The sequence below is a fragment of the Brassica napus genome, unplaced genomic scaffold, assembly GCF_020379485.1.
Source record: "Brassica napus cultivar Da-Ae unplaced genomic scaffold, Da-Ae ScsIHWf_2578;HRSCAF=3325, whole genome shotgun sequence".
Lineage (NCBI taxonomy): Eukaryota > Viridiplantae > Streptophyta > Magnoliopsida > Brassicales > Brassicaceae > Brassica > Brassica napus.
In genome coordinates, this window is record NW_026015888.1 from 17,501 (window position 1) to 35,536 (window position 18,036).

The 18,036-nt window shown below is 30.3% G+C and overlaps 3 protein-coding genes and 1 non-coding gene across 4 annotated transcripts; all 4 read right to left on the reverse strand.

The window, feature by feature from the left end:
* Positions 1 to 4,182: 4,182 nt before the first annotated feature.
* On the reverse strand, positions 4,183 to 11,702 carry LOC125601465 (NAD(P)H-quinone oxidoreductase subunit H, chloroplastic). Its single transcript, XM_048773639.1, has 2 exons — positions 9,967 to 11,702; positions 4,183 to 8,870 (listed from the first exon to the last, which is right to left on the reverse strand). The coding sequence occupies exon 1, from the start codon at positions 11,700 to 11,702 to the stop codon at positions 10,521 to 10,523; it is 1,182 nt and encodes a 393-aa protein (XP_048629596.1). The 3' UTR covers positions 4,183 to 8,870; positions 9,967 to 10,520.
* On the reverse strand, positions 4,183 to 13,986 carry LOC125601464 (protein TIC 214-like). Its single transcript, XM_048773638.1, has one exon. It carries the CDS (start codon positions 13,984 to 13,986, stop codon positions 12,607 to 12,609), a length of 1,380 nt encoding a protein of 459 aa, XP_048629595.1. The 3' UTR covers positions 4,183 to 12,606.
* Positions 13,321 to 16,579, reverse strand: LOC125601466 (protein TIC 214-like). Its single transcript, XM_048773640.1, has one exon. It carries the CDS (start codon positions 16,577 to 16,579, stop codon positions 15,443 to 15,445), a length of 1,137 nt encoding a protein of 378 aa, XP_048629597.1. The 3' UTR covers positions 13,321 to 15,442.
* An 853-nt stretch (positions 16,580 to 17,432) lies between these two features.
* On the reverse strand, positions 17,433 to 17,506 carry TRNAR-ACG. Its single transcript has one exon. It is a non-coding gene; the product is annotated as a tRNA-Arg (tRNA).
* Positions 17,507 to 18,036: the final 530 nt, after the last annotated feature.

The following is an 18,036-nucleotide window of genomic DNA, read 5'->3' on the forward strand; positions in this document are numbered from 1 at the left end:
TATTCTGACTTTTATCAGGAGAATAGCCAACTATAGCTTCCATTGAATGAATAATGGATCCAGATCCTAAAAACAACAAAGCTTTCGAATAAGCATGAGTAATCAAATGAAATAAAGCGGATCTATAAGATCCCATACCTAGAGCTAACATCATATAACCCAGTTGAGACATTGTAGAATAGGCTAAACCTCTCTTAATATCTTTTTGAGCAAGAGCTAAAGTGGCTCCTAAGAGTACTGTTATTATACCTATCAAAGATATTATATACATTATAGAAGGGATAACTATAAAAAGAGGAAGAAGACGAGCTACAAGAAAAATTCCCGCTGCTACCATAGTAGCAGCATGTATAAGAGCCGAAATAGGAGTAGGGCCCTCCATGGCATCCGGCAACCATACATGAAGAGGAAATTGTGCAGATTTAGCAATAGGACCCACAAATAATAGAAATGCACACAAAGTAAGGAATAAGAGATTTATTCTATTATTTAATATTAAATTATTGAATATTTCGAACAAATCTTGAAATTCGAAACTGCCAGTTATCCAATAAAGACCTAAAATTCCTAATAATAAACCAAAATCCCCTACACGATTGGTTACAAAAGCTTTTTGACAGGCATTCGCTGCAATAGGTCGTGTGAACCAAAAACCTATTAATAAATACGAACACATTCCAACTAATTCCCAAAAAAAATAAACTTGGATCAAATTAGAACTAGTAACTAATCCTAACATTGAAGTATTAAAAAAACCCATATAAGCAAAAAACCTCAGATATCCTTGATCATGAGACATATAATTATCACTATAAATCAGAACCAAAATTCCAACAGTTGTAATTAATATTGACATAATAGAAGTAAGTGGATCAATAAAGTAACCGAACTCAAAAGAAAATTCATTATTTATGGTCCAAGACCATACATTTTGATGAATGCAACTTAGAAAAATTTGTTGAATAGATAGATAGAGCGAAAAGATCATAACTATACTTAACAAAAAAATACTCAGAAACGTCCACATACGTCGAAGGTTTTTTGTTGCTGTCGGAAAAAGTAGAAGTCCAGCTCCGAGTAAAATAGGTACTGGAAGTGGAATGAAAGGGATGATCCATGAATATTGATATGTATGTTCCATAAAATAAAAAACCCTTTTTATTTTATTCTTAAATTTATTATTTCTTATTCACTGGTTTGTATATATATATATTTTTTTCAAAGGGGATAATAAAAAAGCGCATTTTTTCAAACTTAAATAGAAATTTTTTCGAATTAGTATAATCCTTCATAAACCTTTGAAAAGAAATATATTCAAATCAAAAAATTAGAAGTTATTAACTAATATTACTAAGTTACTGTAAAAAAAACGATTTGTCTTTTTTTTTTACTACTAAAAAAAATTTTGATTTTATGCAGATACAGAAAAAGTGAATTATAATTCCGTATTACAATAATTTATATACATATATTAAGAATAGAACAAAGATTTACACGACAAAAAAATACTTAATATTAAGTATAAAAAAAAGTTATTTGGGTTTGATTATTTAGAATTATTATTGAATTATGGAATTTAGTGATTGTCTTCCAGTACACTAAGTGAGCTTTTTTTTCAAGAAATATTATTATAATCGATATTTTTTTTTACATATGAAGTGAAGAAATTTAATAAAATTTTTTTCTAATATAATCTAAATCTATCAGTATAGATTAATTAAATGAGCACTCTCATACGGATTTAAAACGTTAAATACAAAAAAATTTCAAGAAAAAGGGAAAAAATAGTTGGGTTTTAAACTTTTGAATGTCTGTTTTGTTTGAAAAATAATATATAATAAAATTTGAAAGAAAAAATTACTCAATATGGAGTACGAAAGAATAGAATAATAAATGTCTTTGACATCCAATTATACCACTGAAAAACTTTTTTCATTTTTGAATGGCAGTTCCAAAAAAACGTACTTCTATCTCGAAAAAGCGTATTCGTAAAAAAATTTGGAAAAGGAAGGGATATTGGACATCGTTGAAAGCTTTTTCCTTAGGGAAATCGCTTTCTACAGGTAATTCAAAAAGTTTTTTTGTACAACAAAATAAATAAAAAACACTAGAATCATTAGAATTAGCCTAACGTAAAAACCAATTTTTAGAATACATATAAATTAAAAAAATCTATAGGAACCAAAAAAAAAAAAAAAAAGATAATATATATATATACGAAATATACGAAAGATTCCTATTGATTTTGTAAAAAAAAGGGGGGGTTATTACTTTCCCCATCAATAAAAAAAATAAATAAAGATCTTGTATTTCCTCTTAACTAGGAAATACAAGATCTTTTAGCGAAATCAACAGGTTCTTTAAATTAATTTAAGTCAAATAAGTCAAAAATTTTTCACTTTATACCTTTAGGAATTATTATTTCTCTTAATTCTTATATTCTTTACTTGGAATCAAAGTTATAAAAGTATCTATCCACGATTAAGTGAATATTAGATACTAATAAGTAATAATATATGATATTTTTTTTAAGCGATCAAAAAATATTATGTTTGTACAATATAAAAAGATGCATGAAAATAGATATTTTGACAATTGTTGTTTTTCATTTTTCTTGAGCAACTTAGGCAAATTTTAGTTAAAATTTCTAAGGATTTTGGAGAAGTTTTAATTTTTAGAAAAAGCATTTTTTTAGTAATAAAATCAATTTTAAATTCCATTAAATTAGCTTCTTTATTTAAAATTTGAATCTCGACGATTGAGTAAAAACTTGTTAGTATTATTTTGAACAAGTTGCCGCTATGGTGAAATTGGTAGACACGCTGCTCTTAGGAAGCAGTGCTAGAGCATCTCGGTTCGAGTCCGAGTAGCGGCATAAGATCTTATAAAAGAGATATTATAAGTTTTATAATCAAATTAATACCCGACTTGTTTTCTAAAATCGGGTAAAACCTAGTATTAATTTATTAATTTTTAACAAATTTTTTATGATTTTTTCAATTTTAGAGCATATATTAACTCATATATCTTTTTCGGTCGTTTCAATTGTACTACTAATTTATTTTTTAACTTTATTAGTTAATTTAGATGAAATCATAGGATTTTTTGATTCATCAGATAAAGGAATCGTAATTACGTTTTTTGGTATAACAGGATTATTATTTACGCGTTGGATTTATTCAGGACATTTTCCATTAAGCAATTTATATGAATCATTAATTTTTCTTTCATGGGCTTTTGCAATTATTCATATAGTTTCCTATTTTAATAAAAAAAAAAAAATCACTTAAACGCAATAACTGCGCCAAGTGCTATTTTTATTCAGGGTTTTGCTACTTCAGGTCTTTTAAACAACATGCCTCAGTCTGCAATATTAGTACCAGCTCTCCAGTCCCAGTGGTTAATGATGCACGTAAGTATGATGATATTAGGCTATGGCGCTCTGTTATGCGGATCATTATTATCAATAGCTCTTCTAGTCATTACATTTCGCAAGGTCGGATCTACTTTTTGGAAAAAGAATATGAAAAATAAAATGTTATTAAATGAATTATTTTCTTTTGATGTACTTTACTACATAAATGAAAGAAATTCTATTTTACTACAACAAAATATTAATTTTAGTTTTTCTAGAAATTATTATAGGTATCAATTGATTGAACAATTAGATTATTGGAGTTTTCGTATTATTAGTCTCGGATTTATCTTTTTAACCGTCGGCATTCTTTCAGGAGCTGTATGGGCTAATGAAACATGGGGTTCATATTGGAATTGGGATCCGAAAGAAACCTGGGCATTTATTACTTGGACCATCTTCGCAATTTATTTACATATTAAAACAAATAGGAATGCTCGAGGTATAAATTCTGCAATTGTGGCTTCGCTAGGTTTTCTTTTAATTTGGATATGCTATTTTGGCGTCAATCTTTTAGGAATAGGTTTACATAGTTATGGTTCATTTACATCGAATTAACTAAAACATTAACAAAAAAAGAAAAGAATCCAAATAAAAAAAATAGCATCTATATATAACTTCATCTAAGTTAAGAAATCTAATTTAGTTTTAGTAGTAAATCATCAAGAACCTTTTGAATCAAGTAGTACAATGATTCAAAAGGTTCTCACAATACAAAAAGCAAAGACTTCTTATTATAATTCAATTTAATGTTTTTTTTTATTTCCTGAAAACTATCCATAAAAATAATTAGATAAAATGGATTCGACCTTGTCACTTGCTAATGAGAGCACAAAATCAGGATAAATCCCAATACCAATTATGGGTAGAAGAATAGAGATTGAAAGAAATAACTCTCGGGGTCCAGAATCAAAAAAAGAAAAGTTTTTGGCATTAATTAACTTGTATCCATAGAACATTTGACGTGACATAGATAATAAATATATAGGAGTTAATATCATTCCAATTGCCATTACAAAAATAATTAAAATTTTTGAAATTAAGAAATATTTTTGGCTGGTAATTATTCCAAAAAAAACGATTAATTCGGCAACAAAACCACTCATGCCCGGTAATGCAAGGGAAGCCATCGATAAGATAGTGAACATTGTAAATATCTTTGGAATGGAGATAGCCATTCCACCCATTTCATCAAGATAAACAAGCCGGATTCTATCATAACTAGTTCCTGCCAAGAAAAAAAGTGCAGCGCCAATAAATCCATGAGAGATTATTTGTAAAATAGCTCCATTAAGCCCAGGATCCGTTATAGAACCAATACCTATAATTATAAAACCCATATGAGATACAGAAGAATAGGCTATTCTCTTTTTTAAATTACGTTGACCGGGAGATGTTGAAGCTGCATAAATTATTTGGATTGTACCGACTACCATCAACCAAGGAGAAAACATAGAATGAGCGTGAGGTAATAATTCCATATTGATTCGAACCAATCCATATGCTCCCATTTTTAATAAGATTCCAGCGAGAAGCATACAGGTACTGTAATGTGCCTCGCCGTGGGTGTCAGGTAACCAAGTATGTAAAGGTATAATCGGTGATTTGACGGCAAAAGCAATAAGAAATCCAATATAAAAGAGTATTTCGAGTGTGACCGGATAGGCTTGATTCCCTAATAGTTCTAAATTTAATGTTGGTTCGTTCGAACCATATAAACTTATACCTAAAACTCCTATTAATAAAAAAATAGAACTTCCTGCAGTGTATAAAATAAATTTTGTAGCTGAATACAAACGTTTCTTTCCACCCCACATGGATAAAAGGAGATAAACGGGAATTAATTCTAATTCCCACATGATGAAAAAAAGTAAAATATCCCGAGAAGAAAACGATCCTATTTGGCCGCTGTACATTGCTAACATCAGGAAATAGAATAATCGGGAATCCCGAGTAACTGGAAAAGCCGCTAAAGTAGCTAAAGTAGTAATAAATCCGGTCAGTAAAATCGTTCCTATAGAAAGTCCATCTATTCCCAGTCTCCAATAAAAATCAAAAAGATTGATCCATTTATAATCTTCGGACAGTTGAATTAATGGATCGTCCAGTTTAAAATTATAACAAAAAGCGTAAGTCGTTAGAAGAAGTTCTAAGATACAAATGCATATAGTATACCACTTATTAACTTTATTTCCCCTATGCGGGAGAAATAACATTAATGAACCGGCAGATATTGGAAAAACAACAATTATTGTTAACCAAGGAAAATCATTCGTGGTAAAGACAAGATACACCAGGTCCAAAGAACGCGTACTCAAAAAAATATAAATAAAAAAATATAATTGAACTTTTTTGAGTACGAGTACTTGTCAATAAAAAAAATAAAATGTATTCCAAATTTATTCAAATCAGGTTTTCGGTAACGTATTAATAAGCTAGACCCATGCTTCGAGTTGTTTCATGCCATAAATAAACTCGAACGCTCAAAAAATCCGTTGGACAGGCAGATTCACATCTCTTACAACCAACACAATCCTCGGTTCTTGGGGCAGAAGCTATTTGCTTAGCTTTACATCCATCCCAAGGTATCATTTCTAATACGTCTGTAGGACATGCTCGGACACACTGAGTACATCCTATACAGGTATCATAAATTTTTACTGAATGTGACATAGGATCTATAGTTTTTTTAATGTCATAAATTTTCAATCTAGTAAACTTATAACTAAATGATATATTAAATTAAAATACTAGATGAAGCAATGATTTCTTTTAATAGAATTTTTTAATGAATTCTGGCTCAATTGGTAAAAAATGGGGCTAAAATACTTTGATTTCTTAAATTTTCACAAATTTAATCTAGTAAGTCATAACCTATCATATATGCAAATTTAAACCTATAATTTTTTGATTTATGCTACTTATTTAATAAGGTCGATTGGTTGATGCGAGTTGATTTTCTGTTACGATAAATTGACGAGACTATAGCTAATCCAATAGCTGCTTCAGCGGCTGCAATTGCTATAACAAAAATGCAGAAAATATCCCCTTTTAGTTGGGAATTATCAAAAAAATCAGCAAATGTTACGAGATTCATATTAACTGCATTGAGTATAAGTTCAAGGCACATAAGAGCCCTAACCATATTTCGACTCGTGATCAATCCATAAAGACCAATCAAAAATAAATAGGCACTCAAAACAAGTACATGTTCGAGTATCATTGAGCAACTCCTTATCAATTTTGATTCATTATCAATATGAATAATAAAAACAATTCACCGGATTCAATCAACTAGAATATAACAACAAAGTACGAATAAAAACTATATTAGGGAAAAAATTTCAAATATATATAAAATATAAAAATTTATATTTAAAAAATGAAATAGTATTCAATCAAATTGAATGAACGGAAAAAAATATCATAACATACACAAACACAAAGTTTTCTTTGGTCTTTACTAATTGGAACCTTTTTTATTGACGAGCCACAGAAATTGCACCTATCAAAGCAACTAAAAGAATTATTGAAATGAGTTCAAATGGAAGAAAAAAATCTGTTGATAAATGAATTCCTATTTGTTGACTATTACTTATTAAATCTTGTTCTAAAATCTGGTTTAATCTTGTAGTCCAAATAACCCCGTACCATGACGTATCGAGAATAGTAGAAATTAATGAAAAAAGAATAGTTGTACAAACCACTGAAGTAATCCCATTCCCAACAGTCCACAGATTGAAATCTATGGAATATTCGGAATCATTCATGAACATCACAGCAAATATGATTAAAACATTTATGGCTCCCACGTAAATAAGGAGTTGTGCAGCAGCTACAAAATGGGAATTTGCTAGAATATACAATAAAGATATACAAACAAGAACAAATCCTAAGGAAAAGGCTGAAAATATTGGGTTAGGAAGTAATACCACTCCCAGACCTCCTACTAGAAGACCAGATCCCAGAAAAACTAAAAGAAAATCATGTATTTTTCCAGGCAAATCCATTATATTATTAAAAAAAGAAAAAATAGAAATCCTTTTCATGACCTTATTAATTTAACCGGGGAATTTTTTTTAATATGTTTCTAATAGAGTGAAATTAGAATCTAATGAATATTAATTGATGTAGATACAATTATTAGACAGTTTCGCTTTTTTATTCTAATATTTTCAACCTATCTATTTCAAGCAAGATAATAATTACGAAAATATTATATTAAAAGGATGAGCCTTAATACTTAATATTATTCTATAAATACAAGTTTTTAATTAAATTCTTTATATAATATAATTCAACAGTTTTGCATTCTTTTTTTAATAAAATTAATGGGTTTACCCATTTTTTGTTTGAGGTGAATTCAAAATTGTTCGAATAGTATAATCGTCAATTACTGACATTGGTAAACGCCCCAAAGCGATTTGATTATAATTCAACTCGTGACGATCATAAGTTGAAAACTCATATTCTTCAGTCATTGACAAACAATTTGTTGGACAATACTCAACACAATTACCACAAAATATACAAATTCCAAAATCAATACTGTAATTAAGCAATCGTTTTTTTCGAATATTAGTTTCCAATTTCCAATCAACAACCGGCAGATCTATAGGACATACTCGAACACATACTTCACAAGCAATGCATTTATCAAATTCGAAATGGATTCGACCGCGGAAACGTTCTGATGTTATTAATTTTTCATAGGGATATTGAATAGTTACAGGTAAACGATTTGTGTGGGATAAGGTAATCATGAAACCCTGACCAATATACCTTGCAGCTCGTAGGGTTTGTTGACCATAATTCATGAACCCGGTTATCATAGGAAGCATATTGTAATTATCTATGAATAATTTGATCTTTGTTTCTTTCTCTTGTTTAAAACAAGTAATGAATATCTTGGATTGATTTTCAATTTAGAGTGAAAAGAGTTGGAAAGAAGTTGTTAATAATAGATTACCAAGGGAAATCGGTAAAAGAAATTTCCATCCAAGATTTAATAGTTGATCCATTCTTAGCCTAGGTAAAGTCCATCTGGTTGCGATAGAAATGAACAAGAACAAATAAGTTTTAGCTAATGTAATAAAGATACCAATTGTTGTTCCAAAAATTTGATCCTTTTCAAATAGCTCCAGCATAGATATATACGGAATAGAAATATTCCAACCGCCTAAGTATAGAACTGTTACAAATAATGAGGAAATTAATAGATTTAGATAAGAAGCAACATAAAATAAACCAAATTTGATACCGGAATATTCAGTTTGATAACCTGCTATTAATTCTTCTTCCGCTTCTGGTAAATCAAAAGGTAACCTCTCGCATTCTGCTAGGGAAGAAATTAGAAAAATGATAAAACCTATAGGTTGACGCCACAAATTCCATCCCCAAAAACCATATTTTGATTGTGCCTCAACTATATCAACTGTACTTAAACTGTTAGATAATCCTAGTCGGTGATAACATTACTATTCTCACCGCTATTACAAAACCGTACATGAGGTTTTCGCCTCATACGGCTCCTCGGGGGCCGTAAATAAATATAAGGACCAGATTAGTATTATTTAGATGGATATGATGTGTTCTAAAATGGATTAAATAGAAATATATCTGGGGTCCCGAATTATACCAATGGAATTCTGTCTGCTCAAATTCTAAAACTAAAAAACGCGCTTCGGAATTCATCTCATCCTTTACAAATTTTAATTTCTATTTGTTGAGTAATAACTTAATCCTTTAATAAAGCACCCCTTGTAAAACTAAACCTAGGTTTTTCAGCCCGTCGTGTTTTTCAATTACGAAAAAGAATTAAACATCCTATTAGTTTCTTATTCATGATAGAAATTCTATTTTATTTTCGAAATCTATAAAAAAAAATATACTTGTTTCGTTCCTATTCTTCTTTCTTTTTTAGAAAAAAAGTAGGTGGACTTAAAAAAAAATAAAGGATTATTTCGTTTCTGATAGTCATTACATTTATCGGTGGATGGGAGCATACTCTGAATCGGAATCTTGGGGAGTACTGCCTGATAATTTCTACAAATTTCAAGCCCCAATTAACCTTCTTTTTTTGTTATCTTATGTTATGCATAAATATCCTTTTCAATTTGGTTAATCTCTATTACAAATTCTTTGTGTATTTTGGTGTTTCTAACCATCCACGCGTTTTTACCTAATTGCCGATCACTTTGTAATATATGTATATGTATATGTATAGTAATTTATATAACTGATAGTGAAAACGTCATACGGTTAATATTTTTTTTAACCCGCTTCAAGCCCGGCTGACTAATCAACCAACCTTGGGGTAAAGCGATTCTTACGCTTACGTTTATTTCCATTTAACCTTTGTACATAGGAAATGAGACTTAATTTTTCTTTTTACTGCTAATTTCTGAGCAGTTTTTTTTCACTCATATATAACTATCAAATTCCTTTTATTAAGATAAACCCGAAAGATAAATATATATATTCCGTTTTTTTTTTCATTTTTTTTTATCTAGAAGAAACGGAATAAACCTTTCTGTTTCAACGAATCGCACGTAGAGATATTGATAAAACACATAGAGTTAATGGTATTTCATAACTAATCGCTTGAGCAGCAGCTCGCAGACCACCTAAAAAAGAATATTTATTATTTGATCCATATCCTGACATAAGAAGTCCGATCGGAGCAACACTTGAGATGGCAATCCATAAAAAAATACCGATATTGAGATCCGCTAAAACAAGGTGATTGCTAAAAGGAATTACTGAATAACTTAGTAAAATAGAGATAACTGCTATAGATGGTCCAATACTAAATAAAGGAGTATTTCCTCTAGATGGACGAAGATCTTCTTTGAAAAGTAGTTTTGTCCCGTCGGCTAAAGCTTGAAGAATTCCTAACGGGCCGGCGTATTCAGGTCCAATACGTTGTTGTATCCCTGCAGATATTTCTCTTTCTAACCACACAATTACTAGTACACCAGTTATGATTCCCAATACAAGAGAAAATATAGGGACAAATATCCATATGAGTCCATAGACCTCTTTTAAAGATTCCAATCTAAGAAAAGAATTTATTGTTTGTACTTCTGTTGCATAAATTATCATTTTAACGATCAACTTCTCCCATAATTATATCTATGCTACCGAGTATCGTCATAATATCAGCCAATTTCATTCTTTTAACTAGTTCAGGAAGAATTTGCAAATTAATAAAACCCGGCGGTCGGATTTTCCATCTCCAAGGAAAACCACTTTGATCTCCTATGAGAAAAATTCCCAATTCCCCTTTTGGAGCTTCAACTCTTACGTAAAGTTCTTGTTTCGATAATTCAAAAGTAGGGGAAGGTTTTTTACTAATGAATCGATATTCAAAATCATTCCACTCTGGATTCCTTTTTTTATCAAAGCCTCTGCTTTCTAAATTTTCATAGGGACCCCCCGGAAGTCCTTCCAGAGCCTGTTGAATAATTTTGATGGATTCTGTCATTTCGCTAAGTCGTACTAAATAACGAGCTAATGAATCTCCTTGTTTTTGCCACTGAATTTCCCATTCAAATTCATCGTAAGACTCATAACGATCAACTTTACGAAGATCCCATGGTATTCCGGATGCGCGTAACATTGGTCCGGATAAACCCCAATTTATTGCTTCTTCCCCACCAATAATCCCAACGCCTTCAACTCGTTCTAAAAAAATAGGATTTCGTGTAATAAGTTTTTGATATTCAACAACCTCTGTTAAAAAATAATCACAAAAATCCAAGCATTTATCTATCCAACCATAAGGTAAATCCGCCGCTATTCCTCCAATACGAAAAAAATTATGCATCATTCTCATACCGGTGGCAGCTTCGAATAGATCATATACAAATTCTCGTTCTCTGAAAATATAGAAAAAGGGAGTCTGTGCCCCAATATCTGCCATAAAAGGGCCAAGCCATAACAGATGAGAAGCTATACGACTCAATTCTAGCATAATTACTCTGATATAGCTGGCTCTTTTAGGAACTTGAATATTTCCTAATTGTTCGGGTCCGTTTACTGTTATTGCTTCTGTAAACATAGTAGCTAAATAATCCCACCGCGTTACATAAGGTAAATATTGTATAATTGCTCGGTTTTCTGCAATTTTTTCCATTCCTCTGTGTAAATAACCCAATATGGGTTCACAATCAACAACATCCTCACCGTCTAGAGTAACAATTAAGCGAAGAACACCGTGCATGGATGGGTGGTGAGGTCCCATATTGACTATCATAAGATCTTTTCCTGTAACTGGTCTCTTCATAAGTTTTTCCTTGATTCGTTCTGGTATGAATTAGATTGCTGAAAAAGAAGTTTATTCAAAAATTCAAGATCTAAAAAATTAACTAATTCACAATTTTGGAATTTAACGAGTTTTTAATTCCCGAATATTCAACTGATTAATTAATTCTTTATAACGTACTCTATTTTTTTTTGACAAATAAGCCAGCAGTCGTTGACGTTTTCCCAGAATTTTTCGTAGACCTCTCTGAGATAAATAATCTTTTCTGTGCAATTCCAAATGTGAAGTAAGTCTTCGTATCTTATTAGTGAAACTGACTACTTGAAATTCAACAGATCCCTTGCTTTCTTCTTTTTTTTCTTGAAATGAAATGAATGTATTTTTTATCATAAAAAGAAATCCTTCCCTTTTTAATATGAATTGAAAGATATGAATTTTACTGATCAGTAATAATAATGGTAGTTTTTTTGTACAAGGATCCGAATTTAATTATCAACTTATTAATTCTTAATTTTATAAAAAAAAAGTTTAAATTTCGATCTAAAAAAGGAGGATTTTAAAAATTTATTTATGAATTCGCTCTGAGTGGTATCTATGTCATTAATTCAATGAATCTCATGTATAAAGATTGAATTAAAAAAAATCCCTCACATTTGTGCATCCAATTGTTTTCATATACCGTAACTTAATACTATCTATATATATAGTCAAAATATAGTAAAAAGGATCTACCATTAATGCATTTGAAATCGCGTATACATGTGTATTCTTATCATACTGAAATGATTTCCATTAGTCGTATTAAACCAATAGCGATTCATACAAGCTAAATCTTCTAATCGAAAATTGGGCCAAAGAAAGGATTTTAATTTAATTAGGTTTTTTTTATCCTTATCAAGATCTTTCTTTTTATTCAAAACTGTGGTCAAGTTTTGAATATTTGTATCAAATTTTGAATTTCTATCCCTTGCATTTTTTTTTTTAAATTGAAACAAATTAGAATTCGAAATTCTTTACGTCGTTTAGGGGATAGAATAGTTTCAGGGACAAAGAAATTTAAACTTTTTTTTTTATAAATATAGCTTTTTTTTTTTGATCTTTTACTTATTTTTTGTTTATTTTTATGAACCAATGAAATCCCGATGGTTCTATATATAATAAGTTGGCCGTCGTTTTTTACAGACAAACGAACAGGTTCAACAATCAATATTCCTTTTTTCATTAATTTTGAAAAAGTGAAATTCTTCTCAATCATTAGAATATCTAAGCTCATCTCTCCTCTTTCAATACAAGATATCGTTATCTCGGTTGGATTTTTTAGTCTAACCAAGAGACAGTATGCTTTTACATTATTGAGGATTTTTTGATTAAAAAAACAATTCCATCGCAATTGAAAACGCGAATACCTTTTGAGAAATAAGTCAAGTTCCGCTTCGGTATTGCTTTTTGGTTTTTTTTTATTTTTACGTTTTTTTATCTTCGATTCTGTATAATTTTCTTCAATATTTTTTTCTTGCTTTGATAGAGCTGATTCCGTATTTATTTTTGTTTCTTTATCTGATTCAAACTCTTCTTGACCTGCTGATTCGTTTTCTTCTTTATTTAGATTAAAAAACCGAAGGAATTTTTTTTCGTTTGATGGTATAAAACCTTTTTTCTTTAGGGTGATCTGTTTATTCACATTTTTTGTTTCATTAAAATTGAAAAGAAGTGATTTAATTGGTATGACCCACGGTTTCATTTTATATGTACTAGAAAATAAGAAAAATTCTGGAAAGAAAAAAAAGTCAAAATTTGTTATACGAGGATTTAGTATTTCTTCATTCATTCCCATCCAATCAAAAAAATTTATTTTTTGATTGGCAAGACTCGTCTTAGTTATTTTATAAATTCTTTTATAATTCTTAACTTTAGTTTTAATATATTTTTTTTTACTCCTAGTATCAAGCTCAATATTTACTTTTTTTCTAAACCAAAAGTTGAGAATTCTCCAATCCAAATATTTTCTATGCAAAATTTCCCCTATACTGCGAATATTATATTTTTCTAGAAAACAAGAGATTAAAAAATTTTCTAGGCCTGTAGACATATCAAAAAATTTTTCTGTAGAATGAATAGATTTGTAGCAAAAAAGATTATATATAGAATCCTTTTTGAAATTCTGTTTATGTTTTGGATTGAAAAATAAGTTAGCCTCACAAAAATTTTGTTTTTTGTAATTATCAAAAATTTTTTTTCGTATGAATCCACTTTGTTTAAACTTGGATTTAGAACTAGAGAGTCTTGGTTTAGTTTTTTTTTCCATTTTTGGGTTACTAATCTAGCCCATGCAATCTGAGGTAAATTATATTGAGAATGACTTCGTAACCAGTTTTTCCATTGATTTATTTCGGAATTTAAAAGGGTTTTATCTTTCCATTCATAATGAAAGATTCCTTGTTCTTTAAAAAAATCTTTTATTTGATTCTTAACAAAAAAGGATGTTATGTATATGTTATATTCAAAAAAAGACTTTAATTTAGAAAAGTTACTAACTTGAATTTGTGATAATTTGTAAAATACATATGCTTGTGATAAAGAGCATAAGTCATAACTAAAAAAATTTTTTTTGATATGAAATTTTTTATAGTCGAAATAAAATAAATGGTATTTTTTTTTTTTTTTTTTTCTCCATTTTCCTCATTCTTGTAAATATATACATCAAGAATTTTTTTGTTGAATCAACAAAAAGTTGTGTAGTAATTCTTGGAATATTAATAATACCTAGAAAAATAGAAATAGACAGTTGTTCAACGCAAAATTGAAAAAAAAAAAAGATTTACGAATTAATCGAGTTTTTTTTTTTTAATGTCTGCCAACTTTTTTTTGATGACTCAATTATTTTAGAATCATAACACAGTTTGTTACAACTATTAGTTAGTTTTTCTTTTTCTTTTGAAATTTTTTTCGTTTGATTTCTGATTGTCTTTATTTTATCAATCACATTTTTTATTTTGTTTTCGCTGAGTGAAGAATTTGGCCACTCCGTCGATTTTTTTTGAACAGATAGTTCATGAATCATCTGATTACTCATTATTGAATCTTTTTTAGTTTCATTTAATTCATATATTTCTCTCGGGCCAACTAATGGAATTCTATTTCGTTTTGAAAGGTTTTTTTTTTTTCTTTTAGAAAAAGCAAGTTTTTTATAATCCAGTTTTTAATTTCTTTTTCGACTTTTAGGAAAATTGTTGCTCTTTCTTTGAAAATCCTTAAAACCGGAAAAGACTTCGTTTTGGATTTTTTGATTCTTTTTTTTAATTCTTTAAAAATAGGTTTAAAAAAAGAAGGCTTTGGTTTGGTAGAACCAAAAGGTAGGTCAGTTTCCAGCCCCCAAACTGTTAAAAAACGAAAATCATTTTTTTCTCCTTTTGTTTTTTTTAGTCGAGCCTTCTGAGATGATTGAAATTTATATTTATGCCAAGGTTTAAGATAAAACGGAAATAGGATTTTTATCTGAATACCATCCGTTAACCAGTTTCGTGGAAATTCTGTTTCGGATAGTTGAACCCCATTATAAGTACATTTAACATGCATTTCACGTTTCCACTCCTTTAAATCCTCTTCCCACTCGGGAAGTTGAAATAATACGATACGGATGCTATTTTTAATTATTATCAATAAAGGTAATATAATATATTTTCTAAGAATAGATTGAGTTACTAAAATAAAACCTCTTATTATTTGAGCAAATAAGAAGCTATCCCAAGTTTCCGCAATTTCTATACGTCTTTGTTCTTCTTTTTTTGATTGTTCTTCTTCGTTTTTATCAAAAAAAATTTTTTTTTCCACATGAAATTTCTAAGAATTTTTTTTTTTAGCCCCCATATATCAAACGAAAAAAAAAAAAATTTATCTATTCTATCAAAAAAAAGGGGCGAATGTGCTTTTGCTTGCAAAAATTCCCAAATAACAGTTTTACGCCTTTGGGAACGCATGGATCCTTTAATTATCTCTCGACGAAAATCAGATTGTTGTGAATAACGGATCAAAGCCATTTCATCTGTTTGATCAGAATTTTGATTATCTTTGAGATTAGTATAAATCTCGTTATGCGGTTCTTTTAAATCAGTAAAAACCACTACACGTTTTGCTTTTCTTGAACGAATTCCAGGTTCGGTTGGTATATTTTCTTCAGTTTCAGCTTCCAATTCTTCCAATTCACTTGTTAATTTGTATGACCATTGAGGAACTTGTTTATTGATTTCATGGAAATCAATAAAATTTTTTATAAGAGTTTGATCATTATTATAAATTATAACGACATCAAATAAAATTTTGAAAATTTTTATTTCTTCTTCTGACTGAATTTTTTCTTCTTGGGGTTCGGAAAAAAAATAAAGTTTTTTCTCTATTGATAAAGACTTTCTTTTAAATTTTTCTATTGTTTGCTCAAATTTTTGAGAATTAATCTTCAGAAGTATAGCATGAATTTTGTTTATCCAAGATCCTCTTATATTCTTTTTTTTATAGGTTTTGGTTATGATTTGGAACGGAGATAATTTTTTGATTCTTCCGCGCGAAATCCCATGTAAAAATGGATCATAAATTTTAGGTAAATATTCTTTTTGAGTTTCGTTATGACAAAATCGAGTTGTTTTTTCCAGTATATTTTCAATAGACCCTTTTTTATCTAAAGCTTCAATTCTATTTAAAAATTCGTTTTTTAAATTTTCCTTTTTTTCTTCATTGACCAAACTCCAACAAGTATAAACTTGATCCGAGGTTTTTTTTTCTGTTGTAAATGAAGGGATCTTTTTTTGTATCATTTCAAAAAAAGTTGAAAGGTTGGGGGGATATGTAAAAGATATTCGTTCTTTTCCATCACTTTGGCATGTATAAAAAAAATATTGTGACATTTCATTTCTTACAGTATTTTCAATTTTATCATTTTTTATATATCGATTTGGTCTATTCCATCTTTTATAATCGAAAACTAGAGTTACAAAAGGTTTTTCAAACCATAAAAAACGATCCTCTTTTTTTTTATTTTGAAAAATTCTAAATTAGAATTTTCTTTATTTCCATCTCGATTTTCAGAAACTGTTTTATAGTTATAGTATGTTCGAACGTGGAATTCATCATCCTTATTAATTTTGTCTTTTCCATTCACTCCGATTTCTTCCATTTCATCGATTTTGTCCAGATCCTCCCTTTCTTCCGAAAAAATTCTATTGCATTCTATCTCATCGTATCACATTCTGTTCTGTGATATTTGAGAATCACCGTCAATACCTCGGTGTAGGTCCGGGATAATCCTTTATTCCATAGTCCTGGGGCTATTTACAACTAGCCAATTCAGAATTTGCAGGTGTACTAACAAGTGCATCTTTGATGCAGTCATCGATTCTCCCGAGAGTTCACAATTACCGCGCGCAAACATATTCATTTAATGACTTAATGATGAGGAACGCATTTTTTCTATGCTACTAATACTTGTACTTGCTCTGCTATTCTGCCCAAGCCTGGCTGAGGAAGAGTTACGGGGCTTCGAAAAATATGCTGATTCGGCCGGTAATCATACTATATGTAAAAAAAAAGCGATAGATATAATAGATATATATATCTAAATTCAAATAAAAAAGAAGGCCACTCCACTCTATTTCGACAAAAGACCCATCCCCAACCAAGTTCCATAGCTTTGAGTCCGCTATCCCGAGCATGATTTTCCTACCCCCCGGAGGGAAAGGTCCTTCCCTTTTGGGCCGGTTGTGGGCGAGGAGGGATTCGAACCCCCGACACCGTGGTTCGTAGCCACGTGCTCTAATCCTCTGAGCTACAAGCCCCACCCCGTCTCCACTGGATCTGTTCCCAGGAGTACCCTACAAAAAAAGGAACCTTTCCTCTCCCCAGCCATTTCGGGTTAAGAAGATGTGAAAGTGCCTTTCTCTCTATAAGAACGGTGCGTTCCGGGGTGTGAAGTGGGATAGAAGGGATTTCATAATTGGGGTTTTGAATAAGACAACCTTTTCATTTTTCATTTTTTTTCAATATGAAAAAGTAATAAGAATGAGAGGTGTTAAGCTTTTCATCATCCTGGCGTCGAGCTATTTTTCCGCAGGACCTCCCCTACAGTATCGTCACCGCAGTAGAGTTTAACCACCAAGTTCGGGATGGATTGGTGTTGTTCCTCTACGCCTAGGACACCAGAATATCGAACCATGAACGAAGAAAGGCATGCGAGAAAAGCATATTGGCTAGTGATTGTGAGGCTCCAATTCTTGACTGGAGTGGACACCAAAGGCCTCCGCCCCTCCATCCTTTGGATAGAAGGGCAGAATTTTTGGTTTTTTCATGTTGTCAAAGAGTTGAACAA